Source organism: Cyclopterus lumpus, chromosome 22, assembly GCF_009769545.1.
Source record: "Cyclopterus lumpus isolate fCycLum1 chromosome 22, fCycLum1.pri, whole genome shotgun sequence".
Lineage (NCBI taxonomy): Eukaryota > Metazoa > Chordata > Actinopteri > Perciformes > Cyclopteridae > Cyclopterus > Cyclopterus lumpus.
The window spans coordinates 17,516,162-17,543,758 of record NC_046987.1 but is presented as its reverse complement, the minus strand read 5'-3'; the positions used below and the strand labels follow the sequence as shown (position 1 = coordinate 17,543,758).

The 27,597-nt window shown below is 41.4% G+C and overlaps 3 protein-coding genes across 3 annotated transcripts; 2 read left to right on the top strand and 1 right to left on the bottom strand.

Annotated features, from left to right (window-relative positions):
* The first annotated feature begins 495 nt into the window (after positions 1 to 495).
* Positions 496 to 12,810, top strand: LOC117751727 (tandem C2 domains nuclear protein). Its single transcript, XM_034563705.1, has 12 exons — positions 496 to 646; positions 1,727 to 1,801; positions 1,894 to 2,088; positions 3,122 to 3,292; positions 3,648 to 3,727; positions 5,407 to 5,476; positions 6,239 to 6,339; positions 7,070 to 7,186; positions 7,395 to 7,586; positions 9,971 to 10,085; positions 10,187 to 10,386; positions 11,360 to 12,810. The coding sequence occupies exons 2-12, from the start codon at positions 1,735 to 1,737 to the stop codon at positions 11,468 to 11,470; spliced, it is 1,419 nt and encodes a 472-aa protein (XP_034419596.1). The 5' UTR covers positions 496 to 646; positions 1,727 to 1,734; the 3' UTR covers positions 11,471 to 12,810.
* A 3,500-nt stretch (positions 12,811 to 16,310) lies between these two features.
* plek2 (pleckstrin 2) lies at positions 16,311 to 20,962 on the top strand. Its single transcript, XM_034563441.1, has 9 exons — positions 16,311 to 16,420; positions 16,551 to 16,715; positions 17,630 to 17,817; positions 17,921 to 18,012; positions 18,697 to 18,884; positions 19,039 to 19,140; positions 19,440 to 19,523; positions 19,718 to 19,796; positions 20,601 to 20,962. The coding sequence occupies exons 1-9, from the start codon at positions 16,367 to 16,369 to the stop codon at positions 20,726 to 20,728; spliced, it is 1,080 nt and encodes a 359-aa protein (XP_034419332.1). The 5' UTR covers positions 16,311 to 16,366; the 3' UTR covers positions 20,729 to 20,962.
* Positions 20,963 to 23,273: 2,311 nt separating this feature from the next.
* si:ch211-10a23.2 (uncharacterized protein LOC567812 homolog) lies at positions 23,274 to 27,447 on the bottom strand. Its single transcript, XM_034562751.1, has 4 exons — positions 27,349 to 27,447; positions 26,950 to 27,035; positions 25,201 to 25,381; positions 23,274 to 23,790 (listed from the first exon to the last, which is right to left on the bottom strand). Exons 1-4 carry the CDS (start codon positions 27,373 to 27,375, stop codon positions 23,647 to 23,649), a joined length of 438 nt encoding a protein of 145 aa, XP_034418642.1. The 5' UTR covers positions 27,376 to 27,447; the 3' UTR covers positions 23,274 to 23,646.
* Positions 27,448 to 27,597: the final 150 nt, after the last annotated feature.

Below are 27,597 nucleotides of genomic sequence, written 5' to 3'. Positions count from 1 at the left end.
TAGGGAGGGAGAGAGGGGGAGAGAGAGGGAGAGGGAGGAGAAGAGAGAGAGGGAGATGGAGGAGAAGAGAGAGAGGGAGAGGGAGGGAGAGGGAGGGAGAGAGGGAGAGAGAGGGGGAGAGAGAGGGAGAGGGAGGAGAAGAGAGAGAGTAGGGGGTAGGGAGGAGAAGAGGGAGAGGGAGGGAGAGGGAGAGGGAGGGGAAGGGAGAGGGAGGGAGGAGAAGATAGAGGGGGAGAGAGAGGGAGAGGGAGGGAGGAGAAGATAGGGAGGGAGAGAGGGGGAGAGAGAGGGAGAGGGAGGGAGGAGAAGATAGGGAGAGAGAGAGGGGGAGAGAGAGGGAGAGGGAGGGAGGAGAAGATAGGGAGGGAGAGAGAGAGAGAGAGAGGGAGGGAAGGGAGGAGAAGAGAGAGAGTAAGGGAGAGGGAGGGGAAGAGAGGGAGAGGGAGGGAGGAGAAGATAGGGAGGGAGAGAGAGAGAGAGAGAGAGAGGGAGAGAGAGGGAGAGAGAGAGAGAGAGAGAGAGAGAGAGACCTGTTACTAAAGTGCTCCATAACCCGCAGAGCTCGCTGTCAGTTCTCTCCATCCGCCGGTGAAAGCGCTGCTCGGTGCTGCAAACCTGATCCTCTGAGAGTGAAAACATCGCTCCGGTAAGTTCACATTGTTCCTGCTTGTGTTGCGTGAAGTTCGAGTTGATTGATTGCATTTAGATGTCAAATTCCCTCATATGTCCGCACACATAAAGCGGTGTTTGTTGACCATTGGTTGTGAGGAAAAGAAATAATTCAAACTCACTGCACTTTTTTCTTTTTTGCAGTTTGACAATATCCCAATTAATCCTCAAAGCGAATTAAGATGTTGTCCTTATTTTAGCTACGGTTTAGCTTTTTCAGGAAAAAGTTTGATCATAACCCTAAAATATCATCTCGGTAATGACAGAGAAATAAAGCACCGTGACACTGATTGGGATGAATCTATTTAATCAATAACAAACATTGGGGTTTATTGGTACAATAATAATAATTGTGAGATTATAACAATATATGCTTGTATTGATGAGTACACAAAATGTGTGTGTACACATTTTGTGTACTCAATATAGCTATTTGGGCGAATTTGTGAGGAACAACAACTATTTTGAGGATTATATCAAATTTTGAACAACTCATTTTTGATGGTGTTATTAGAGCACATTTGAGAATAACACATTTTGGGGCGCAATATCAAATTTTAGCAATGGGGAAGCACTATAACAACATTTGGGATTATACAAAATGTTTATATTTGGGTATTTTTGGTGACCTCGAAAAGATTTTTAAAAACTGACAAAGAGGCATTATATTTGTGGGTTCCATCAAATAATATATTGTTGGTGTGCAATACAATCTTTCTTTTTGTGAAAATTAGATAAATGTTTAGGAACATGACAACACATTTTTGGTACACTATGCTAAATTTGACAATAGTGCCACTCGACAACGAAAATTGGGAATTTATCAAATTGTAGGCCAAATTTGGGTGATTTGGGAGTTGACAACATTTTGGTATATAAAAAGTGTGGTATATAAGTATCGTATATATACGATTGCCACATTTTGGGGCGCCATAACACATTTTAGTATCTCGAGTGTTATCAACTCCTGATTAGATCCCTAAAGGTTTGCCGGTATCACTGTTTACTGTGTAAACTCTGACCTCCGCTTACTCTTTCATCGTGGAAATATTTCCAGTTGCAGCCATGGAGTGCCTCAAAGACTGCTGCAAGAAGTTCACAAAGAAGAAGGGGAGGGAGCAGGAGACTCAAGGTACGCATGGCGTCCTGCGCATGCAGCTGCATGTCAGACATTTTGGTTCTGGTTGTATGACTTGACCCCCCCCCCCCCTCTGTGCTTTCAAGTGATCGCGCTGAAGATGCCTCCTAAGGCATCGGGGTGTGAGCTGGATGGAGGCAGGAGGGGGGTCACAGAAGACTACCTCCTGTCCAAGCTGCCCCCGGACGGCAGGGATGTGCCGTTCGTCCTGCCGACCTTCAAGGCCTCCTACATCCAACCCAGAGGCTCCCGCTACGCCAATTTACAGTCCGGTCCGCAGAGTACGTACATCAGCATGGCTGTTCTCCTTTTGTCTGCGTGAAAGAGGATTTCATATTGTCAGAGCTTCAATGTGTACATCTCACCATCAAATATGAATGAAGTGCAATGAGCAACAATGTGGTAACCTGTCTTAGATGTGTGTGTTGACTTAAAGGTTGGACTGGCACATTCTGCCATTCATTACAGTGTCTCTGGTCACATTGAACACACAACACGTCACTCGTGACTTATATTATATTATATTGCAAGCGTGGTTTCTCTCGTGCTTCATTCAGTACATTACTGCCAGGATTGGCTGGATTTTGAGGGTGAAAATCAGTTTTCCACATTTGATCAGACCAGCTTTGGGGCTTTATGTTCATATAGAGAACCAATATTTGGCCAATCAAATGTCTGTTATCGTTACGTGTGGTTTTGTTTTCTCTTTCTCTGGTGGTTTAGAAAAGATACATCACAGAATGTTTAAATATATTCTGGAGCTTCTAAAACAACTCTGTCTGCTTTTGAAAGCTGATGGCTTTTCTTGTGATTTATTGATACTCATATTTATAGATACTCATTTGCAATTGGTTGGTTCTCTGTAGCTCGATTTGTGTCAATTTCTTCGACCTGAGATTCTCCAGATGTCTGTTAGCTTTGGATTAAGGTCGGATTAAGAAAGATCCGGATGTGCGATGTATTTTCACTTCAACAGCGCCCCCATCAGGCCATTCACCAGCGGGATGTGTGTTAAAAGTTCCCCATCCAATGTATGTTAGAGGTATTTTTACAACATTGAATAACTATACAACAGGTCAGTAGGCAAGGTGACACATTTTACTCCACCCCGCTCCACAGGGCTGTAATGCCTCATGTGTCGAAGTTTCATTAAAATCAGCTCAGAGGCTACCGCTGTATAGCCTGACGTTTGAGTACACAAGTACCAGGATATCCTGTTTCTAAATGAATGGCTGCAGTCTTTTAGTTTACTGAAAAGAATAATTTGGTCAAAAAGAGGAGGCACGTTGACCTCCAGCTGCTGTCTGTCTGCAGGTTCAGCCCGGTGTACGTACGCCCAGAGGAAAGCAGAGCTGCTGGGCTCCAGTCAGTTCACCTACAGCCCCGAGTCCAGCCTCCATCAGGGTCAGCCGGCCGAGTCCATCTCCCCCGGATCAACCCGCCACGGCACACTGAAGAACAGAGACCCCGGGCCCCAAAGTCCAGGTAGCAGAAAGCTCCTCCGTGCTTCTCTTCAGTTGTGACTCTAAACTATTTTTTCAAATGCAAAACAAGCAAAATATTTACAATAAAATAATGTCATGTGAAATCAGGAAGTTTGTGTCTGGATATCAACGTTATATGCCTATTCCTAAACACAAAATAGACACTTATTTGTGGTATAGTACAGGAAATATTTGTGATGAGGTAAAAAAGGAATAAAGACATATTCTATTGACAGTAATGCATAAAAGTGTATTAAACAAATAGTACTGTATCCATGTATTGCTGATTTAATGACAGATATCTGCAGACAGACTTAATTAAACCACGTCATTGTGGGTTGATGTTTTGCTTCCAGGTTGGACTCTGAATGTGGACGGCGAGCAGCGACTCAGCAGCTCCATGTTTGATCTGTCCAGCCCTCAAATTCACATGCAGGTGAGACTTCACTATCTAATCTCTATTCAGTCAGCGTTTCTCACCATGTGTCAACCAAGACTAAATATAGTTTTAGTTTCCACTGTCCTCAACAGCAGAGAGGAACATATGTCAAACAAGCCTCGCAAGCTGGCGTTTTGATTTACGGCATAAAGTTAGAGGGTCATTCCACCCGGAAGAGTTGGAAAAAAGGAGATGAACTATATTTAAAAGGGACAGTTCACCCCAAAATCCCAAATTGTCATTACATACTAATCTTATTAGAGCCAGTGTTTGATTTGTCTGTTGTGGACAACCGTTTTATTTATACATTTTTTATACTAACTGATCCTAAGTTGAGGGTAAAGAACAATATCATTACATGTCTTTTACACTCTTTATTAAACCAGGAGAACACTGAAATCAAAACCTATTTTAACTGTGTATTTTATTGATTATGTCTCAGTTGGGCATCTTGTTTGAGTCTTTAAAATAACAATAAAACTCCCCAAGAGTTCCTCTATTTATTACTGGATGTGAATGGAAGTAAGCTTGTCGGTCATTCTGAAAAAAGTATCTGTCTGTATTTAAAATCTTAATTTCAGCTTCAGCACTTAATCCTCCAGCTGTCCCTGAATGTATCTCTGTTTGCTGCATATGAATCATCCATAGAGTCTTGGACAAAGTGCTATTTTATCAGTAATAAGGAAAACAAAGAGTATGTTGGGGCGTATTTCTTTGTTCTTTAAAGGATGTGGTGTAGTATCAACAGCTCCTTATAGTTGAGGCTGTGTTGCCAACAATCAATCCAACGTCTCGCCCAAAACCTTGATAAACGTTATAATGTCTCATTCAATGCGCGCACTTTGAAAAGAGCAACGTCAAAGCAACGCACTGCTTGTTTTGCTTATTGCGAACCGACACAGATATATTTCTATTTACCTTTCATTTCTGTTGACGTCTTCGGAGCGACGTGCAGTGGGTGTACAATTACTGTTAGCCCGAATGCTTTGCTTGGCAACAATATGAGCAAACAGCATTTAATGAAAACAGTGAAGGCACTCCTTTGTCAAAGATATGACAGTAAACAAATAAACCCGGGTTTCCTGAATGAGGGTTTGAAATAAGAAGAATGCAATAAGAACCAGTTAAGACGGCCTTTTTTAAAATTTCGGTGGCGAGAGAGTGTTCATTACAGATGTCAATATCGGTTGGTCTGTCACTGTTGTCCAAACATAAATATCTAAAAAAAATGTTGGATAGATAGTAATAAAATGTGGTACAGACATTCATGAGCCACAGCAGACGAATCCTCAGGACTTTGGTGACTTGTGGACGTTTCCTCTAGCGACACAAGGAGGTTGACATTTGCCTGTTATGAGTGAAAACTACTGAAACTTGGTTCAGGTATTCATATTCCCCACAGGATGAATTGTAATAACTTGTCCAATGCTTTGGTTGATGACACCACACCTGAAAAACAAATTACATTTTCATCAGCCTCGTCTACACTTTGGTTTTATTGTAAATTAGCAATTGTTAGCAATGTCACGAAAGACAAGCGTAGTTAACGTTGCACCTTCTAAACATCGTTAGCATTTAGCTCATTTAGCTACAGCCTCACGGAGCCGATAGCGTACTGTACTGTACTCTTGGTCAAGGATAACCATCTTTATGTGTTTTTGGGGGTTCACCTGCAGCGATTGGACTCCGTCTCCAGCATCCTCAGCAGCACATCCTCCCTGATTGGCTCCATTGAAAGCAGCCTTGGTAAAATACACTTTTGTCTCGATCGTCCCTTTTCATACTTTCTAGTAAGTCTGATTACGATCACTCTGCATTGTGCGCTCATGAAAGGGAAGACGCAGTAATAATTGCAAATGCTTTCACTAAGGTCCACCATTGAGCTTCAGAGATAAGTCTTGTTCCATAAAAAGTGTATTATTATTGTATTATTATTAAGGAGAGGCAGCTTAGTCATAATAAGAGATAAATCATTTGTATGACATTGTGTGTTTTTTGTTTGTGTCAGTGATGCTTGGTGCTCAAACGTAGTCAAAAGTTGAAGGAAAGTGTCAAGATGTCGGCCATATTGCACGGGGAATTGTTTTGTTCCCGCTGTTTACGCTCCTCCTGATGCACATTTTTTTAAATATTGACAGGAATGCACTACTGTTTTGTTTGTCATGTTGTTCTCGTCTAGCAAAAAGGGCTACAATTGCATTTAGTGGTGCAACCCTGTGTTGCATAACGACGATGAATTGTCCTTGAATCCTTGCATTATATAATAATATAATATAATAATAATAAAACAGTGTTGCTTTTTCATTAATGGAGCTGGAAGGAAGCCTTAATGAAATAGATGTAATAGATAACGAGAGGAGAAAAAGTCAAATTCAATGTACTTTGTAACTATTTAAATACATGAGAAAAATCTTTGGCTAAAGAATAATTTGGTGCAAAAGCGTACATATGTTATCGCTCATATAGCTCCACCATTACATCCAATAACATCCAGCAATGTGCTTACAGACTCCATCACCCTGTCTGGGGACGAGCGTGACTTGGGGAAGGTGTGCGTCCGAGTGAACTACCAGGAGGCTCTGGAGCAGGTGTGGATCACCGTGGTCCAGGTGAGGTTACACGCTGTGAGAGGAGGACACAATCAGCTCCATTGTGCCTCGGCTGCAGCATTTCTCAATGAAACCTTTGTGTTTCAGAAATCACAGCTCTCTGTTTGCTTCTCTCAGCGCTCCATTGACTTTGCCTCGGACACTCAGGAGAAAAAAAAGACACCGAACTTTCCTCATTGATGCCAAAACACAGTGACCAGTGTATCTGTGTGTGTCTCGTACAATCAATCTTTTTGATTTTGTTATATTTTTTGGGGTTTTATAGTCGTATGGCTTTAATGCAGAGACGTGCACGAATTGCGCAATGAACATGCGCAAACATGAAAAATGGGGGAAACGTTTTCCACACCCGATATCCAGATTTATTTTGAATTTATTTTGGTCAGCGCTGCGCACACAAATACTCTTGTTGTGTGACATTATGTCAAAAGAGTGATTCCTTCCTGGAACATAAATGGAGCTCATTTTGCCTAAATAATGGTTTAAAAAAAGAAAAGTGTATTTTAACATTAGCAGTCTCTAGAAATAGCAAAAACAATACAAAATAAATAAAAATAAAAACAATAAAAAACCAAAAGATGTACTCACACATACAGGATTGATGTATCAGAGCAACGGGATGCTTGTTTTTGTATTTATCTTGTATTTTAGTTTGCTTCGGAGCACTGTGGCGTATAAATAGATTTGACCTGCCTCGACTCAAACGTTCTTTTCCTTTATTCTTTATCAGTGTTCAGAGCTCAACCTGCTTCCGGATGCAGTGGAACAACATACGATTGGATTTAAAGGGATCATCACCATCCCCAAACCGATACAGTTCAAGAGCTCGATAAAGGACTACTGTCAGGTAAAGAACCTGATGTTTTATGTCCATTGAGTCGTCTCTCAGATTTTATTCCGCTATGTTTTAAGCGAAGGATTATTAATAAAAAACAACTATTGAACTATTCTTTGCAGGGGTTTTATTCCGGTTGAACAGTTTGCATCAGATTGGATATATTATTCCTGAATGAGTTGTGGGAAAGACATCACATTTGACTCCCCCCGCTCTGTAGGACGCGTCCTTCATGGAGACCTTCGTGTTTGCGCTGCATCTCCAGCAGTTGCGCTGCAGTGCTCTGGTGCTGCGACTGCAGACGCACAACCCCAAGAAGCGTACGGTGGCCGAGTGCGTCCTCTCCCTGCGACAGCTCGGCCCTCAGGAGACGGAGCACTGGCTGGAGCTCAACCCTCCGTCCAAATCCTCCGTGAGTGTCCACTTCACGTGTTTATGAGTCGGGCCTGTGGCACTGAAGCCTGTTATTGGTCTGACGTGTAAATATCATAAATAACCCAAATCAAATGGGAAAAGTCCCTTTTTGTTGGTGGAACCAGTGTGATGCCAACTTCCTGGTTGGCCTACAAAAACACAGCAGAAACAGAAATGATTTTGACCTAATGATGTTGCTTGGTGAAAAGTCAGAGGATCAGCAAAGAGAGGACAATTCATCCCGAAGGGAAAATGCATGTCTGGACTGAAAATCACTACAATACATCCCATAGTTTTTTTAGATATTTGACCCCAAATTTCAACCCTTATGGTGGCTCTGGAGGAAAAAGTCCAAGGATCATTAAAGTCAGCTGTGTTGGCTGAGCGTGTCTTACCTGCTGCTCTGCAGCTGTTGTGGCCAAGAGGAAAAACTTGCCGTGTGGGAATAATCCAGGACTTTTATTACTTATTGTCCATCGTTTCCTCTGTTGGCTGCTGTCTTTTATCACCCCTTTGCATGAGCACAGTCACGACAAACCCCTGTGTGCGCCTCATAAAACTTGGCCCCATGATGCATTGCAGCCCACTGGCATGCACTGTACTCTCGGCCTTTATCACAGGAAAAAGGAGGAAGGGGATTCATTATCAAGGGAATTGGGGAAACGTGCTTTTATTGGAGAGAAGAAACTAGATTCTGGAAATATAAAGACATGGAAAGTAGGTCAAACCTCAAACCATTTCAGAGTGGTTTTGTTGATAAGTGGATGCAGTAAAATGTGAACTGTTTCTGTACTTAGCGGATCCGACGGTGAATCGTCTTTCTGATTTTACCCATCTTGCGGACACAAAAGGCCCAAATTGTCCAAATCACTGTCAGTCAGTTGAAGCTCTGAAGGGTCAAGAAAGCTGAACTCTTCGAAGTCTTGAACAGGAAGAATATCAGCATCATTTTTGAGAAGAAGTGGAGCAGCTGGTGGACCGAGATGAGTCCTGCGAGGCTGTACTCAGTCATTGTGATGAAAGGCTAATGTAGCAAGCTGATGTTTAGCAGGTTTAACATATTCACCCGTGCACTTTAGTGTGTCAGGGTTTGGCATTTAGCTCTAAACACAAAGGGAAGAAGTTGACAAAAGGTCAATGGGATTTTACCATTGTTTTTTGGATTATTGCAGAAAATGAGCTGTTTGGCAAAACAAATGTTTATGATACACAAACGAACGCCTCTAACAATTCTAAGCACGGTGAAGAGGAACACGTGTTTGGCGTGTTAGAGGTTTATGTTGCCGACCTGTCGTCTCACTGAGCCACTTGATAGCAAACACCTTTTTTTAAGACACGTAAAAGCTTCAAAATTCACGTCCTTTATGTCGTAGAACAAAACGTTAAAATGTCTTAAGCTCGTGTAAACCACAGACCTTATTTCAGGCATCAAACCCCCCAAACACATTCATACTACCTTTGACTTGGAGACGAGGAACCAGAATTTTCAAAAGAAAACTTATTTACGGGTGTTTTCATTCCTCTGGGGACCATGAACAAAACCCCATTGACACATGGCTAGCATCAATATTAGAAGGTATAATTAACACAATGTTAATTAATCCTAATCTGCTCTGTATTATATGTCTATGAGTCACAATAACGTTTTTAGAATGTACCATAACAAATCACTATACATTATATACATCAACCTTTTCAAGTCAGATGTAATAACTAATAGCACCTCAAACTGCTGGTTCCACATCATAACCTGGCCGGTTGATGCACATTCTTATGACCTTTTTTTTGTTATTATTACATATTTTTGTCCAATAATTAAAGGTCAAACTGTTGCAGCTTTAAAGCCACAAACTCTTCCAGTGAATCTACAACCGACATCAAACAGCTGAAAGCTGATTGTCGTTTGAAAACTGCGACAGACCATTAAACTCTGAACGCTGCTACAAACCTGATGATGTGTGATGCATCTTCAACGGCAACATGTTTATTTGATGCCGGTCTCTATTGCGTAATGTTCACGTAGAAGTATTTTTATTCCAGAGCAACATGCAGAGAGCACTGCCCGCTTCCTATGTGGCGAAGGGAAATACTCATAACGGATGACACATACAGTATACGTTCATATCTTGTCGTACACTTTCCTGGATGCTCGAGGACACGGAAATGTCAACTCGGCGCTGCAGGTTTTGTTTAACTGCCACTTACCTTTAATATCTTGTTTGGCAAATCCATCACTGTGACAAACATCCATTAAAGATTTGATATTTTTCGCAATGAAGGACACGAAAATCGAGGGTTTTTTTGTGCCATGAAAACTTCAAAGATTTTATACACATCTGAATATACTATATATAAATATATAATTGAATATTCATCTTTCAGCTGTGCCACGCTGAGTTGCAGCTCACATCCTGTTTTCAGCCAGTCAACGGACGCATCCAGCTCCAGGTCCTCGCCGCCCAAAACCTCCCGACATCCTCCTCCCCGCTCACCCAAGGTACTGTCGGTCTGGAACAGGTCTAATGTGAAAGGCTGTACGGCAACAAGAACAAGAGGAACTCATCTTTGACTAACGCACCGTTGTTTCCTCCTCTGAAGCCTTTTTCATCAAAGTGGAGATGCACCAGTTGGGGCGGGTGGTGGTGAAGAAGAAGACCCGCGTCCTGAAGGCCTTGGGGGGGCAGTGTAAATGGCCCGAGACGTTTCACTTCCACTTGGCCTCGTTGGACCACGCCTGCTCGCTGTCAGTCAAACTCTACAGCCGGAGTTCGGTCAGGAGGAAACAGTGTCTCGGACAGGTGAGATGTTCTGACGCCACGTTAATGGTGCTTTTTAAGATTTGTTTAACTTTTTTTATTATTGTTTGTAATATTTCCCAGTGCAGGCCTCATTCATAGGTGGCTGTCATTACTCACTTCAAGGTCCATTTAGCAACTGTTTTGGATCTTTGGATCATAGTGTCACATGGTCGCCATCAAAAGATGGATTTTTCAAAGTTTTCAAAGTTCAAATTTCCATATTTTTCCTCAGCAGATTAAACACTTCCCGTCCATGTTGGCTTAAGAGTAAAAAAATAAATGTACAATGAATAAAACTAGTCTGTACATCTGCAATTTAAGTTAACTTTTTTACTCATATATCTTACTGTTCAAATATTTCTTTGGTAAATCAATTATTTTTATGCAAGTATGTTTTTTTACTGAGATACGGAGCTGCTAACACACCCTAGAGTAGCCCATGATCTCAAGCTGTTTCAGAAGGTTTAACGTCCCAAAATGCATAAAATACTCCTAAAGCAAACTGAATAACTTCCTGGCATTTAAACTGAAGGTTGTTAATTTGAGTTTTTAATAACGCCGCAAAGAATCGGCAGCATCGTTAATACCAATATATGTGGACGAAGAGTCAAATGATCACACTTAAAGACTAAGTGACCTCTGATGAACCGCCGCTGTGGCCACAAGTGGTAATCACACACGTTTCCCTTCATTTTGTGGTCTGTTTCCACGAAGCGTCACAGTAGGGAGAATCATACAATCAGTAAAGTAGTTAAACGCAGTCATTTCTATTTTATCTCATTAACTATTTATCTATTAATCATTAACCAACCATTGAGCTACTGGTCACACCAGACCAAGTATCGATGGGGGAAAAGTTCTCGAGGCCTCACCTCCACACACGCACACACACACACACACACACACACTGACTTAAAGCTGACTCAAAATGCAACAAGCTAAAGGACGATTGCCTTCCCGATGCTCCTGGCAGGTCCTGCTGGGATTCGACAGCCCCGTCCCAGAAGCAGCGGAGCAGTGGAAGGACACGATGGCTCACCCAGAGAAAGTGGTGTCTGCATGGCACCGCCTGAGCGCCGCCTGAGCGCCGTCTGAGCGCCGCCTGAGCGCCGCCTGAGCGCCGCCTGAGCGCCGCCTGAGCGCGGCCTCTTGCGGCCTCTTGCGGCCTCTTGCGGCCTCGTGCGGCCTTGTGCGGCCTCGTGCGGCCTCGTGCGCCAACAGAGTCGTCTCCGACGCGCCTGACCTGTAAACGCCTCAACGTGCTCTGAACACCAGATTGCCACGCTTCAGGTGCTCGGTTGTAAATATGGGGGCTTTTGAACAAAGTTTAATCGCTGGAAGTTTCTGGGGTTGTTTTTTTGTGTGGACAAAAGTTAACAAAGTCAGCTTCGTAGCATTTAGCTGTACGTAATGCTGTATTTTGGAACTCACGTGCTTTTTTTTTATTTTTAGGGAAAGCTTTTGTCACTTTCAATTAGATAGAACGTTTACAAGCAGAGAAAGTCACCATAGAGCCAAACTCTGTAATCATCCCATCTCAAAGGTTAAGGCTGAAGGTAATCTGTGTTTCTCTTATTGTCAACAAACCAAACAAACATACCAAAATAAACCACTCCGTTAATTCATTTTGTGGGTACTTTTTTCCGCTGAAGTTGTAAATCTTTAAATACTAGTCATGACCACAGTTTCATTTTTATTTATTTTTTTTAAAGGTGCTATCATTCCCTGAAACACCCTCAGCAAACATAAACTTAAACGTGCAATAGCTGAATGTGTTGGCCACTTGTTGTGAAGCGGAAACAAGCTGTGAACACAATATTATCTTCTCTCAAGTTGATACGGCCAACAGTTGTAAAGTCCAATATTTAATATCTTTTTTTAGCTTTGTTTTTGCTCTCCACCAACTCCGGAGGGATAAATCTGACTCTTAACCTGTTAAATGCTGACTGTGTTCACCAGCTAGTTGCTGAGAAGGTTGAGTACAGTTGGCTTTCAGAGCCTCTTATCTAAAAAAAATATCACTTCATAAATACAGTTTATTTACCATTTGTAGCCGCTTTAAACTGTAAATAGTGTATTTTCAGGGACTATTTTAAGTCGCGGATTAATACACATTTGGTCTGCTAGCTAGTGATATGTTGTAATAGTTTTTGGACAATGAATTGAGGAGTCAGCGATATGACTTTGTAGGAGAATCAGTCCGCTGTTGGTTTTTGGTCTTTTCGTGGTATTTGTTGACAATGAGAGAAATACAAATATCACTCGATGTATCCTTTATTTCCCACCCTTTTACTGTAGAATACAGTGAACCGTATCAAACCGCAGCTGTACGCTTTTGATGAAAGCACTTTATTTTCTTGTATGTATTTAATGTATAAATGTTGACAGTTTTAGTGATTAAAAGTAGATGTCGTTTGGAAACGTCAAGTCAGTCTGTGTGTTTATTGAAAGGAGGAAGCGAGCGGAGCGTTAATGAATGATTAAATGCTCAAGTGCGAGTGTGCAGGTGACGTTTCGTCTCAGCAGAATCCAAATCAAGACGAGGATCACTTTAAGCTTGCGCCATAATTCTGGGATTTTATGTGAATGAGGGGTAATCACGTGAAAGGAAACCAGACCGCGACCTTCAGCGTGTACATTTCACTCGTTGCACTCAGTATAGGTCAACAGCCATAAAACCACAGTGTCACCCTTTTTATTGAGGAGGCCACAGGTTGAGAAATCTCACGGCAAACAGCAAGATAATCTGCTTCTCCTCCCCCTGGCTCTGCAACATCCTGTTTTACACTTTCACCCTTTATCATAAAGGACAATTTAATGTCACTGTGTGTTACTTTCCTACAAAGATGAAAGAAATCTTATTGCAGGGAACGTGTGAAAGTTTGAGGAGGTTTGTGAACATTATTACTATATTTTTTGGGGGGGGTAAAACCCGGAGGTTTGTCATCCCAGACGGAATCCTGGCTCCAGCTCAGTCTCATAAAGCATGAGATTGACTGGCGATGTGCTCTGTGTGACCAGCTGTAGACGTGGACACGCAAACAGACACCCAGTGAACAATAAGTCTGTGGACCAAGAAAACAGTCCGGTGGGTGTTTGTGTTTAAAGTGTGTGTGTGTGTGTGTGTGTGTGACCAGGACAACATGAGCTGGCCTGCGTCAGAGCCCTTCATATCCTGGCGTGCCAAAACACTGTCATCTTTATTTTATGTAATTAATGTTTGATTTATGGTTAATGTTACACAGAGGGCATTCCAGACACACCTTAACCCGTGACTGAACACTCAGAGGAGCTTGTTTGACTTTGACTCAGGATAAGGTGCTTGAGTCTCCCAAGCAGGATTTTTTTTTGTGTGTGTGTGGGGGGGGGGGGTTATTGTTCCTCTTTGTGCTGAACAGATTGTTTTCCCCGTCACTCATTTGTCCGGTTGCCACAGTGAGTGTGCTGCACATTCCGGTTGTCTTATAACCTCATTCTTGTGTCTGTGAGTTCCTTCACCTGGGAGACACAACGGAGAGTTTACAGGAGTCCTGGAGCAGAGAGCAGAGCTGTGAGATTCATGCTTCTCTCCTCACACACGAAGGCCCTTCCTCTGGTTTCCATTCAAAATAACGGGTTTATGTAACATTACATGACACACACGACCCACGAAGCTTATTAAAACTCGCTGACAATCTGTTGGAAAGTAATCCTGCAGGGTTTTTGATGGGCATTTTCCACGATTATGTGACGGTATAGCATTTCGACTGTCAAAACTATTCATATCCTAGCGATCCATTGCTGTAGCTCACACCTCCAAAACAAGACAACATCAATGAAAGTTGTATTTTAAGTCAAAAGCATCACGACTGAAGAAAATATAAATGTATATTAAAGATACAGGAGAAGTCTGGCAATACTCTGGCTGTTAACAGCTCTCTTGAAAAAAGAGCCAGGCCAACAAGTACCGTCTGTGTATGTAAAGCATGACATACTGACTCTTAAAGATCCTTTGTTTTTCACACATTAATAAAAAAAAAACATCAATGAGACACACTGGAAAGAGTTGTGATCTGTATTGGAATGTCAAATTGCATCATCCCATCTAATAAGATGAATGAAAAACTATGAAAATTTGAACTGTAGTTAATTTTAATAAAATTAAAAATACAACATCCTGCTGAAGGAAATACTCACTAAAGCACTGAATGTGTATTAATCCGCTGCAGAAAAGAAACAATCCCTAATGGTTGTCATGTTTACTCCAAGAACAAAGGAAGAATATGACCTGGCTTATCCTCTCAGCATCCTAGAAATTGCAGAGTAAAAATATCCCTCGATAAATGACGCCACATAGACAATAGACATTGTGTTGAAGTGCGTGATACTGCCACAAGGGGGCGCTAAAGTCCGAACAGTTCATATGTTGCACATGTTGGCTTCAAATTAGAGAAATATTGGTTCTAGGTCCTAGGACAATTATAAATAATTTAACATAAAAAGTCTAATTAATATCATTGTAGTAACATTGAAATAAATGAATGTGAAAGGTGTAATATCACCTCACTGCACTTCCCCTGAAGGCAGAGGAGTGTTTTAGCGTCTCTTAACTCATCGTTGTTGTTTTATAAAACGCTCCTGCGAAACTACGACAGACAGACTAAGTTAGCAGCTAAGAAGACAGATATTTCCCTCAGGTTTTGGTGGAGACCAAAACAGAGCTAAAAGAGAGTGAATGTTGTAGATCTGCCAAATACACAATGAATTTGAGGGTAAATGTTAAGTTACCAAAGCACCTTTATTTAAAAGGGACCATGTACAGTTAAAACATAAATGTCACCATTTGATGCACTTTACCAGATTGTAGCTACAACTATTTGCATCTGTTTATTTTTCTTTCTTTTTTTACAGCAATATAAGCTGAAAGAATTCGAGCGTGAGCGCAGTGGAGAGGTTTATTGGCAGAGTAATGTCCAGCAGGGCCTCATGTGGCTGCAGAAGCAGGAGTCTCCGTAACAATGCTGCACCGACCACATACCGACCACATTACTCACTTCAACCAGTAATACGTGCACTTTGTCCTGCTACTGGGTACAGCTGCTACAAAGCTGATTCGCTCTGGTCGACCACCAGCTGCTGGTCTTTCATCAAAATGGGGTAACAAAACAACAACTTTCTTCTGTGAGCAAGAATGTTTCCTGCAGATTCATCTCCTGGATGTGAATTCTTCACATAGTGAATTTGATACTGAACTTCTTTTGAGCTTTCGGTTTAGAAAGATTTCCCCTTTTTTTTCAACGCACACACACACACACACACACACACACACACACGCACGCACACACACACACACACACACACACACACACACACACACACACACACACACACACACACACACACACACACACACAGACACATAGTGCAGGTATAAACTGTAATTACATTGAGCTAAAAGCCAATCCTGCTCCTGTGGACAGAACATTACGAACATTACCTCAATGCTTTTCAGAAATTCATAATTCAAACAAGATTCACGAGCTATTGTCACTATTGTCACTATTGTCACTTTACCTTTATATACTTGTATTTACTGTTTTACCTACTGATTTACGGCCTATACAGTTATACGTCTCATTATGCATAGCCCACATATTTCTTTAGATCCCTGTTTATATGACAGGTTATTCATTTTGCAATTACTGTGTAACTCTTATTTAATTTAATATTATTTTATTGAAACAATCCTCACCTGTGCTTCAGCCTCTGAAGGAGTCACAGCGCCCTCCCTTGGTGACTGGAAGAAAGTGCAGGATTTGATTGGCCTCCCAGTGTTGAGCAAAGTGTGTGTGCGTGCGTGTGTGTGTGTGCGTGCGTGCGTGCGTGTGTGTGTGTGTGTGTGTGTGTGTGTGTGACCAGGGTGACGCACTCTCCTCTCCATTTAAAAACTTGAGCAGGCAGGAACGTGCAAAGCTCAATTGCCAAGAACACAGTGAACAGAATGGACCCAGACAAGAAGAACATGACTCTCAGAGAAGGATTCCTGGTGAAGAGGGTACGAGTTGTGGCTCTTTGGGCTCATATAATGGCAATAAGAAGATATATATATATATAACAGCAAGACAGAGGAGTATGTTGATTTTCTGAGAATGTGACCCACTTATGATCCCTTTTGATGGTTCCAGGGCCATCTTGTTCACAACTGGAAGGCGCGCTGGTTCGTGCTGATGCCGGACAAGCTGCTGTATTACAAGTACGAAGGAGGCAAAAGGGACTCGTGCCAGCGAGGGGAAATCCTCCTGGAGGACTGCGTTATGACTTGTCCTTTCCTGGAGCACGAGAACCGACCGGTGAGTCATTCCAGACTTTTACTGTTACTGTTACTTTTATACTTTTCAAGAAGTCACAATATCAGATTTTCATCGAGGCCAATAATAACTCACGATAACGATATTATCGTTAACATTTAAGAAAAATAATAATAATGCTTTCATTCATATTCATCTTCAACTTGAGAATGGAAAGTAAAGGAAATGATGAAGAGGAGCTGTGTTATTTACACAATATCATTTACAAGTTGTCAATATCTCCCATTTGAAATATTGCTGTTATCAATATATAGTTATAATAGTGATCAATACCGGTATATTGTGCCACCCCGCATTCGAACCTTGAAGAAATGATCAGTGTATTCTTAGTTTAAGTGAAGTGTGTCCTCTTTAAGCGATGGCAACTTTCCCCTAAAATGAAATCGTTAGGGTTATTTTATGATCTAAAACATTTCATTACAAACAGTTTTCTGTCTGATTTCCTCGTTTATGAAATAGATAGATAGATAGATAGATAGATAGATAGATAGATAGATAGATAGATAGATAGATAGATAGATACTTTATTCATCCCCAGGGGGAAGTTTCTTTGTGAACAACATAGGAAAGGGGAGAAAATAACAACACAAAACAGGGACCAAGATTCCACAAACCCACTAAAAAGCCATTCATTAATTTGCTTTCATAATTATAAATATATATATTATAATATAATATAAACATAAATATATTTGCAGAAATATTCACAAGACACAGTAAGATTACACATGCGTAGACAACACATGGATGTATATATATGTTTTCTATTCAGTGTTTTGTTTATGTTTTTATTGCTAGAAGCCACTGTGCCCACCAGCTGAGGCTCAGTGTTGCCTCGGGCTGTTTTTTGTCTAAACTTGTCAACAGCTCTAAGCATCCATACATATGTTTCCCAGCTGGTGTTCAAGCTCCAGACAAAGAATGGGGTGGATCATTTTTTGGAGGCTTGTTCCCGGGAGGAGAGAGATGACTGGGCCGGTGACATCACCGCTGCGGTGGACAAGCTGCAGACATCTGAAGGTGCGAAGGCGCCAAAGCAGCAGCAGGATCCTGCTGGATCCCAGTTCCACAACATTGACCTGAGGTCAGCCGTGCACACGAGACTTTCACCCACACCGACACGTTAACGGTGCCTTCGCCTGCAGACATCTCACTGTCTCCGCTGCATCTCTTGGTCTCTTTTAAAGCAAGGTGTTGGACTCCATGTACGACGTCCACAGCGGCATCAACATGAGCAACCACGTGGAGCAAGGCAACACTTACAGCAACTGTTTCTCAGGTGAGCCGTTGCAACTTCTCTAGTCGTCTGCAGGTGATGGTTGCTCGGAAACATTATGAATCCACCTTCTTAATATTGCAGTTTGGTTGTGATGCCGGTGAAATCAATGAGGATGAAAATAACAATAATAAATGATCTTATGGAACTAAGGCTGGAACTTTAGCTATCATTTTTAATTAAATTAGGTTGTGTACCCGTTGTTTTTAGTCGGTTGTTTTGGTCCCAGTCAACTAAAATGTTTTTTTTTTTAATGCAGCACCTTTTGAACATTATATCAAAGGTACATAATAATGCATCCACAGCCACGATGAAAAGGAAAATACAGTCAGTTAAAACATTATGAATGAATGAAACAGGTTTAGTGCAGTGATATTTTTCTTTGAGCAGTTTGCCTTTAATGTTAATGTCTTCTTTATACATATAATATATTTATCTCTACATATCTTTATTTTACTGTCCATATGAAATGTGATTTTATATTTGGATGGTTCTATGAAATAACCCGTTTTAACCCTCTATTAAAACCTGGCAACTTTTATGTACATTAGGCTATTTCCTCTGCAGATTTGTGTACAGTATTTGAAATGTCCAAGTGGATATCAATTTTTCCATCTCTCTACTGGATCAACGTGTACATGGATCCGGTGTCGCACACAGACTTGAACATGTGTGCCGTCCCTGCAGGTTCAGCCGTGGTGGACTGGCTGGTGTTCATGCAGCTGACTCTGACCCGTGTGGAGGCCATGACGCTGGCCTCGGCCCTGCTGGAGGAGGGCTCCCTGCGGACCGTCGGCCTGAAGAGTGTGGAGGCTCTCCGCACCGCCGGCCTCAGCGAGCAGTTCCTGGACGACTCCACCGCGCTGTACAGCTTTGTGAGTCCCAGGAGGTCTCTGAGTGCTGACCTCCAGCACCTTTGCTGCTGCATGATGCCACACTGAGAATATCCACATGCATTACAGACACGTTTGGATGCATTTATTAAGCAGAGTTGTAATTAATCCACGACACGTCTGCGTTTCATCACAGTCTGACAGCTTAAAGAAGAGAGGGAGTGTGAAGGCAGAGTCTTCGCGGTCTGCAGTGGAGCTGAGTGGAAAAGTGATCAAGAGAGGATATCTACTGAAACAGGTAAGCACACAGAAATATTATTATTTTATTTTATTTTATTGTATTATTAGTAGTAGTAGTATTATCATTATATAAAGAAAATGCCCTGAGAATAAATACATAAGTATGTAACTAAATAGGAAAAGTTATGTCAACATGTATTAGATCACATTAATGAAGTCCATTAATGTGATTTAATGTGATCCATTTAAGAAGGATGTATTGTTGAGTTAAGGGTTGCAGAAAATGCAGACTTATTTGAACTACAACTTAGAAGCCTTTTTATAGCCATCACACTAACCCTCGGCCTTCAAACACAGGGACACAGGAGGAAGAACTGGAAGCTGCGACTGTTTGTGCTGCGTTCAGAGCCGGCTTACCTTCACTATTATGATCCAACCAAGGTGAGTGTACAGCAGCCCACGTTAATGTTAATTACTAGATCGCATGACTTCAATGAATGCTTAAATGGTGACAAGAGGAGATGCAAAAACAAAGCAGCTGTTTTCTTTTGCAGCAGTCATCCCTTTAAAGTCTCTGTAATTAATTTCCATTGATCTGACTCAGTCTTATCCACTTCCTGTCGTGCGTCACTCAGGATGACATCAGCCCCGCTGGCGGCTTCTCTCTGCGATCCTGTCTGGTGTCTTCTCTGGACGATAACGGAGTTCCCTCAGGTGAGTCACTGTCTGCCACGCCAGTGAAGTTTGAACGCTTCCAAAAATTAAGCTGTTCAAGCAAATAGTTACACGACAGGAAGAAATGTTGTTTTCTTTTGTGTCACGGCTTCCTTCTTGAGTTTATACAATTGCGTTGTGTGATGAAGTGGAAGCAGGAGACCGAGACGGTTTCAGTATTGAAAACTTAGTCTCTGTGCATTTGAGATACATTTACTAAAGTCTTCAATATGTGTATTGTTAATGTATTTTTTATTATTTCATGAATTAATGGTAACAAAATATTGTCTGTGTATCCAAAGCCTGATATACGTATTTGTTCCTTCAACACAATTAATTGGAGTTAATCCTGCTGCTGTAACTATATAATAGAGCACCATATTTCCTACAGGAATTGCCCCCAATAAATGCATAATTTACTCCAGTTTGCTAAAAAACAACAGTGGCCAGCAGATTTCGGTAATGATTTGCCTTTTAATATTTAAAGGAAAGTAATATACCTAACCATGAGGGAGGGGAAAGTCAGAAAGTATTGAGACACAGATTAAAAAAAATACTGAATGTGCTCCTTATGAAATGTAATCCACCTTTTGAGGTATTTAAGACAGACGGTTATTTTCGATTCATCATTCATTCATTTTATTTATTTCAACATGTCTTTCTCGTCAAGTTTTCAGTTTTTTAAAAATGATTTATTCCGAAACAAAAACACGTCAACTGGATTTTGTATTGAACTGTGACTGCATGACGTCTGTTCTTCGACCCTAATGAAGTTCTCCTTCTCCGATTGCTCCTCACACACAGGTGTGAAAGGCAACGTTCAAGGCAACTTGTTCAAGATCATCACCCAGTCAGACACACACTACTTCATGCAGGCTCCGACCCAGCAGCACAAGACGGACTGGATAGATGCGATCAGACAGCAGACGTAGAGCGGTTACAACTTATTATTAACCAGCTCATTAATCCAGATATGAAGAAGGATTTACACATTCCATGAATGTATACGGGAGCAGCAAAACGGGATCATGTCGTTTACATTGCTTTAAATGTGTTAGTGATCACAGAACACTTCTCAGTATATCAGTTTGATTATTCTGTATTTTTGTGTTTGTTTAAAAGCTCAACGAGCTCAAGATGTGTTTCTTAATAAACCATAAAATTCATTTTGACTTTATTCTCCACGTTCACAACTCCAGACACCAGTGGTGAAAGTACATTTACTCAAGTATATACTTCAGTATATAATGTTTGGTACTTTGACTTTACTTCAGTAATTACATTTTCTGCGACTTGATACTTCTTCTCTTCTACATTTCAGAGATAAATATTTAACTTTTTGCTCCATTACTTTTATATGCCAGCAGATGAATATTCTACCCAAAACAACACATTACAGGCTTGTAAAATATATGAATGAATAATTAGACATATTCCAAACCGTTTGTTCTTACGACTCCTTCCAAAACAAAACCCCTGCGTGGCCTTTGTCATCTTTCAGATGTCTATGGGATACATTTTCCTCTAAACATCTGATAATACTGATGTACCTTTTAAAAGGACGTTTACTTGTAGGTGACAGCGTTTCTGCAGATCTTAATGAGTCCTGAGTATTGTGTTTCTTAAAAGAAAACAGTCCCTAAAAGGCATACAAAAGTCTTTAAAAGTGTTCTTTGGTATACAATAGACAGTAGTATTTGTTATGAAATGTTTCTGTAGCGGTGGATTATTCACACATTAATAATTCTCTGTGGAGTTTCAGTCACGAAGCTGGCTGTTTGAAGCGCTGATTTAGCAATTTAAATAACTGACCCTTCATTGGTTGATCCATCGGTTTTCATCCACTTATCCACGTAGAAATTATTGATATATACTACTGAGAAGTACTGGGACAATGTGGATCTAATAAAAACAAAGTACACTTATTGATTCTCCCATCATAGTTTCATACTTTGTCCAACTTGACTCTGAAACAGGTGTTAAATTGTAATCTGTGAGGTCTTAAAAGGTCTTTGATTTAACTCGGGGAACACTGCAAAACCCCTGTATGCTTTTATGCACCTTTAACTTAAGTAAGAGGCTCTGACACCAGGACAAGTAGAGACAAGATAAGGCCTCAGGTGGTATTTGTCCCAATCATCAAGTTTGAGTTCAGACCGGCTGCTCCCAGCAGTCACTCCCACTCTGCAAGCCGAGTCCGAACGTTATCAGCTGAATGACTCAAGCTGAGCTGTTGTTGGTTTACAGGCTTGTTCCAGTGAACTCATAAGCGACGCAACACCTCATGTTACAAGAAGCTGCACAGTCAGGCTCAAAGTAAAGAAGTTACTCGACCGCAAAGCGGGAAGACGACCAAACAAATAACAACAAAAGTGATTTATTGCGGTGAAGTAAAGTCAATATGAAACGTTCACACAGAATTAGCTCATGGGGAAAATAAAAGTACATGAGCGAGTGGGCGTCAGTGGCTTCCACAAAGATAAAAGATGATAGTGGTACAATAAGCTCTGTGTTTAATATGGACAAACTGTGTGTGTGTGTGTGTGTGTGTGTGTGTGTGTGTGTGTGTGTGCGTGTGTGTGTGTGTGTGTGTGTGTGTTACTGGCATGCACTACTATGAGGGGCCGTTTAGGCCATATCTATTGAGACACTCTCACACGCACTATTGAGACACTCTCACACGCACTACTGAAATACTTACACACATACTACTGAAACACTCGCACATTCACTATTGAACCGCTTGTACACTCACTACTACAATACTTCTGTGTCATATACACATACATATGAAATGCTTACATGCATACAAGTGAAACATGTATACGTATCTATCTGTTTTCAGTTATATGTATGTATGCTCTTACATGAGGATGTGCAAGCGTCTCACATGTATTCATACAAGTAATTTCAGTAGTGACCGTGAGTGTTTCACTAGTGAATGTACGAGTGTTTCATTAGTATGTGTGTAAGTGTTTCAGTAGTGAGTGTAAGAGTGTTTCATTAGTATGTGTGTAAGTGTTTCAGTAGTGCGTGTGAGAGTGTTTCAGTAGTATGTGTGTAAGTGTTTCAGTAGTGAGTGTACGAGTGTTTCAGTAGTATGTGTGTAAGTGTTTCAGTAGTGCGTGTGAGAGTGTTTCAGTAGTATGTGTGTAAGTGTTTCAGTAGTGAGTGTACGAGTGTTTCAGTAGTATGTGTGTAAGTGTTTCAGTAGTGCGTGTGAGAGTGTTTCAGTAGTATGTGTGTAAGTGTTTCAGTAGTGAGTGTACGAGTGTTTCAGTAGTATGTGTGTAAGTGTTTCAGTAGTGCGTGTGAGAGTGTTTCAGTAGTATGTGTGAGAGTGTCTCAATAGTTATGGCCTAAACGGCCCCTCATACACTACACCAATCGCTTTACATTATTACACCTTGTTACAGGACTGAGTCGGGCACAGAATGACAATCGGTGGGTTTCAGAAACATTCATCTTCATGCGGGCGCTCGTAAACGTAAGTGCTTTCAAAAGTTAACTCCAGAGAAATCAAAGACAGACGTCTGAGACTCGAATGCACACAGACGGATGCAGCACTCCTTTCAGCAGTGACGCATCACGTCTGTGCAAATGTTCATCGGGAAGGGAACATACTATCGTTTAGACCACAAAGAGTTCAAATCACATTCCTTGGTTTATTTAAGACATAGAAGACTGTTACATTCAGTCTAACTTCAAGTCCCCAAACAGGTAATCTAGTGAAGGCACTTAACACGTGATTACGAGGCAGGCGTCACTCTGTTCCCCCACAGGCCCGTCACGGGTTAATTCATTCAAATTAGCTCTATTCTAACCGTTGGCACCGTTGCGGGTGCGGGTGCTAGGCCACCTTGGTGAGCTGGAAGTCTCCGGAGACCCGTAAGGCAGTGAGGGAGGCGAGCCGGGAGAGCCGGTGGGTGAATCCGCACAGAGGCTGTCCGTCCACCAAGATGCGAAACTGCTGGTGCTCACAAACGATCTCCATCTAACAGGAGGAGAGGAGGAGGAGAAGAGGAGGAGGAGAGGAGGAAGAGAGGAGGAAGAGAGGAGGAGGAGAGGAGGAGGAGGAGAGGAGAAGGAGAGGAGGAAGAAAGGAGGAAGAGAGGAGGAGGAGAGGAGAAGGAGAGGAGAAGGAGAGGAGGAGGAGGAGGAGAGGAGAAGGAGAGGAGAAGGAGAGGAGGAGGAGAGGAGGAGGTGAGGAGGAGAGGAGGAGAGGAGGTGAGGAGGAGGAGAGGAGGAGGAAGAGGAGGAGGAGAGGAGGAGGAGGAGAGGAGAAGGAGAGGAGGAGAGGAGGAGGTGAGGAGGAGGAGAGGATGAAGAGAGGAGGAGAGGAGGAAGAGAGGAGGAGGTGAGGAGAAAGAGAGGAGGAGGAGAGGAGGAAGAGAGGAGAAGGTCAGGGTTTATATTTCATGCAAAAACATGAATCGTGGATGAAGAAGTCACAGATTGTCCTGCAGGATATGGAAAGTTTAAGTTGCTCACTACTTTAAAGGCCATGAAAGCCTATTTTCTCAATCTGTTTCTATAAAGGGTTTTGGTTATTTTTATTTTCTGTATTTGGCTTCCACCCCTCTCCCTCTCTCACTCTCCTGAACTGTGCTTGTGGTTTACTCAGTCATGAATATGTGACGTTATATAAATAAATCTTGTTTTTAGTGGCTTTGAGGGCAGAATCTAAAAGCGTCTTGTGGTGCTGCCTTCAGGGTCAGACGAACTCGATCATAATAAATAATCTCCCTGTTACATTCTCTGCAGCATGAATTCAAGTAGGTCTTGTTTTTTGATGGCATGGCAGGTGATTTCTGGATTTTGAAGCAACAAAAATTGTTCAAAATCAGTGGCTGATTATTACTTCCTGTCGCTTGGAGCAGATTTGCCTTTCGTGCATGTTTGAAGATGATGTTGTCATTCAGAGTGTATCTGCAGAAAGAAGCTTACTGTAACATCTGGAAACAGAAAGAAGTGCAGTAACGGTGTTAGTGGGACCTGGGTGCTTTTTCTTGGGGGTCTTTATTCCTCATTCTGTATTGACATTTGCTTGTTTTCATCAGTCCTGCTTGACCTTTCATTCATTAAAAAAATATAAATATTTACTGCATTTCTGACCAGGATTGGAGGGGAAGCTGTGATGGGGATTGGACAAAGATGAAATAATGTTTAATCGTGAACCTTTCTATTTTGAATTCATCTTCCATTAAAAATAACTTGCACTGAACCACGGGAAGAGCTCCAGTAACTCTCAAGGAAAATTACGTTTTAATATTTAAGACCATGCAGAGATCAGAGATCATCGCGGTGAGAAATAGAGGCAGGACAGATATTTTTTCCTTTTGAACCATAATGATTGATTCTTACTTGAACTGTGGCACCTCGATGTCCGAGACTCTGAACGTACCTTGAAGGATTCTCCAGCTGCAAACGGAAAGTAGGAGAGGGTAGTTTCAGGTCTTCCCCACTTTCCAGCCAGGCGAGCGTTGCGATGGACGGCCTTGTCCACGAAGCTCACCTTCAACTGAAGTCCCACGTCGCCGTCTGTGTCCTCGTCCTGAGGCTCACTGGACAGAACCACCTCCATGCTGCTCACGCACACACACACACACACACACGCACACACACACACACACACACACACACACACACACACACACACACACACACGAGACATCGAGGATGGGTCAAAGGTCAAGACATGCAGCTTTACTCCTAGATTTTATTTTAAGATTTGCCCATTTTACATTTAGATTATTTACTTTAATGTTTAATTGTTTGGAGGTTTGGACAAAACAAACACTGTGAAGGTGTCACTTTGGACTTCGGGTAATTGTGAACGCATTTATAACCGTTTATAACAAATCATAGAAGCCAAACAATAACCACCCGATACATTTATAATGTTTATAAGTTGAGTAATAAAAGAAATTGGGATTTAATTGGGATATTTATCCGCAGTCACTTTAATGCATTGAATACTTTTAATACTTAAAGTGCATTTTCTGATTAAATTATACAACATTTTACTGAAGTAACATTTTTAATGCAGGACTTTTACTTGAGTATTTCTACAGTGTGGTATTAGTACTCTAGTAAAGGATCTGAATACTTCCTCCAGCACTGCTGACATCATGTAGCTTTTCTATTTGTCTCCCTTTTATTGTACATTACTATATTACTTTATTATTTACTGCTGGTGGAATCAACTACGTTATAAATCTACGTCGTTTTCTTAAGAGAACAGTGACATCTTCTGGTATTTATCTCAACTGTATACTGTTGTAATTTGAAGAATAGTTGATCATGAGTTTAAGCCCACAACTTAATAATAAAGATGTTAAAAGGGATGTTTGTTTTTTCCTGCAGAAGTATTTATAAAACTCCTAATTTCTGCACCCAATTTTCAGTGGTTGAAGGTACATTTACTCCAACTTTGTACAACTTTGAGGTACTTTATTTAAAAATACGAAACTGACAGGGGCATCATGAGTACTTTTACTTTTTATACTTTAAGTACACTACGTTGCCATTACTTCAGTGCATTCACTTACATTTACTTGTATCAGAGTATTTTATAAGATATTACTACTTTTACTGTGAATGATTACAGTCATCATATACACGGCTCTGTCTTTGGCCCTAAAAAGCTAGAACCTTATTATAAACAACAATATTCTGTACAAATCTGTCATTTTGCAGGGAATTGTGTTGATGTTTGATGTTTCTTAAAAAAGATCTGCGGCACAGTATATGTTTCTTTTTGCAAGCAGCCTAATTGTCATCTTTTACTGGAACTTAACGGATGACTCACTGAGTAAATAGACGATTGATGTTATCAACCAAAGAAAATTCCAGTGTGACTCAGATTTTCAGATTTCATGGGATTTTGCAGCTCAACCATACCAAACATACCAACCCATAATTAGGAAACACACTGGCATTACAACGATATAACAAAACAGGGACTGTGGTTATGCACTCAAACATAGACAACATCTGAAATCCTGTTTTAAAACCAGCCGGAGCCTTGTTTTTCCCCCTTTCATAACTTTAACTGCATGGTTGCCACATCATGTGTGCAACAGTAGGCTATATCAATAATGTATAATCCGCATTTTTTATGACAAAATGAAAAGAAAAGGTGTGCACTTACTTCTTGGGTTTTTGGTTAATAATTCCCATAACAAGCAGCTTCATTGAAGGCCGCAGTCCTCCCTTTATCTCTCCGGTATACTCCCCCTGAGAAACAATAGAGATGTTTCACGTCCAGACGAGCGGTCACACAGGATGAGGCCTGGTACATCTACCTGGCTCAACACACTAGATTATTACTGTACGAGGCTCTTTGATCATGCAGCCGGCTGATGTCGGAATATGCGGTGAGCTGCAACATATGGCACCGCTGGTAACAATGGCTTTATTGATCCACGTTATAAACTGTCAGTGACTCAGCTGCACACACTACATTTCTTTATTTCTCTCAATAAGCCATGCCGGAGTCAGATATTACGCATCACATCACAATTTCAATCACAATTTCAAAGCTACATACATTTTCTTTCTTGTCCTTTTCTTCCATTCCACTCAGGGCGTGATGCAGTGTGGAGGTTTGGGGCGGTGATGCCGACTGAGGACTGGTTGCCTCTGCAAACCCCGCCTGTACTACGTTGTCATAGAGACAGGCTCCCAATTTGGCAGTGATAGAGGTGGGAGACAGGCAGATAGAGAGGGTGGGGGGGATATATTACAAACTGAATATTTCAGTTCAATGCAAATAATTTGGATACAAGTTGGTTAAAGA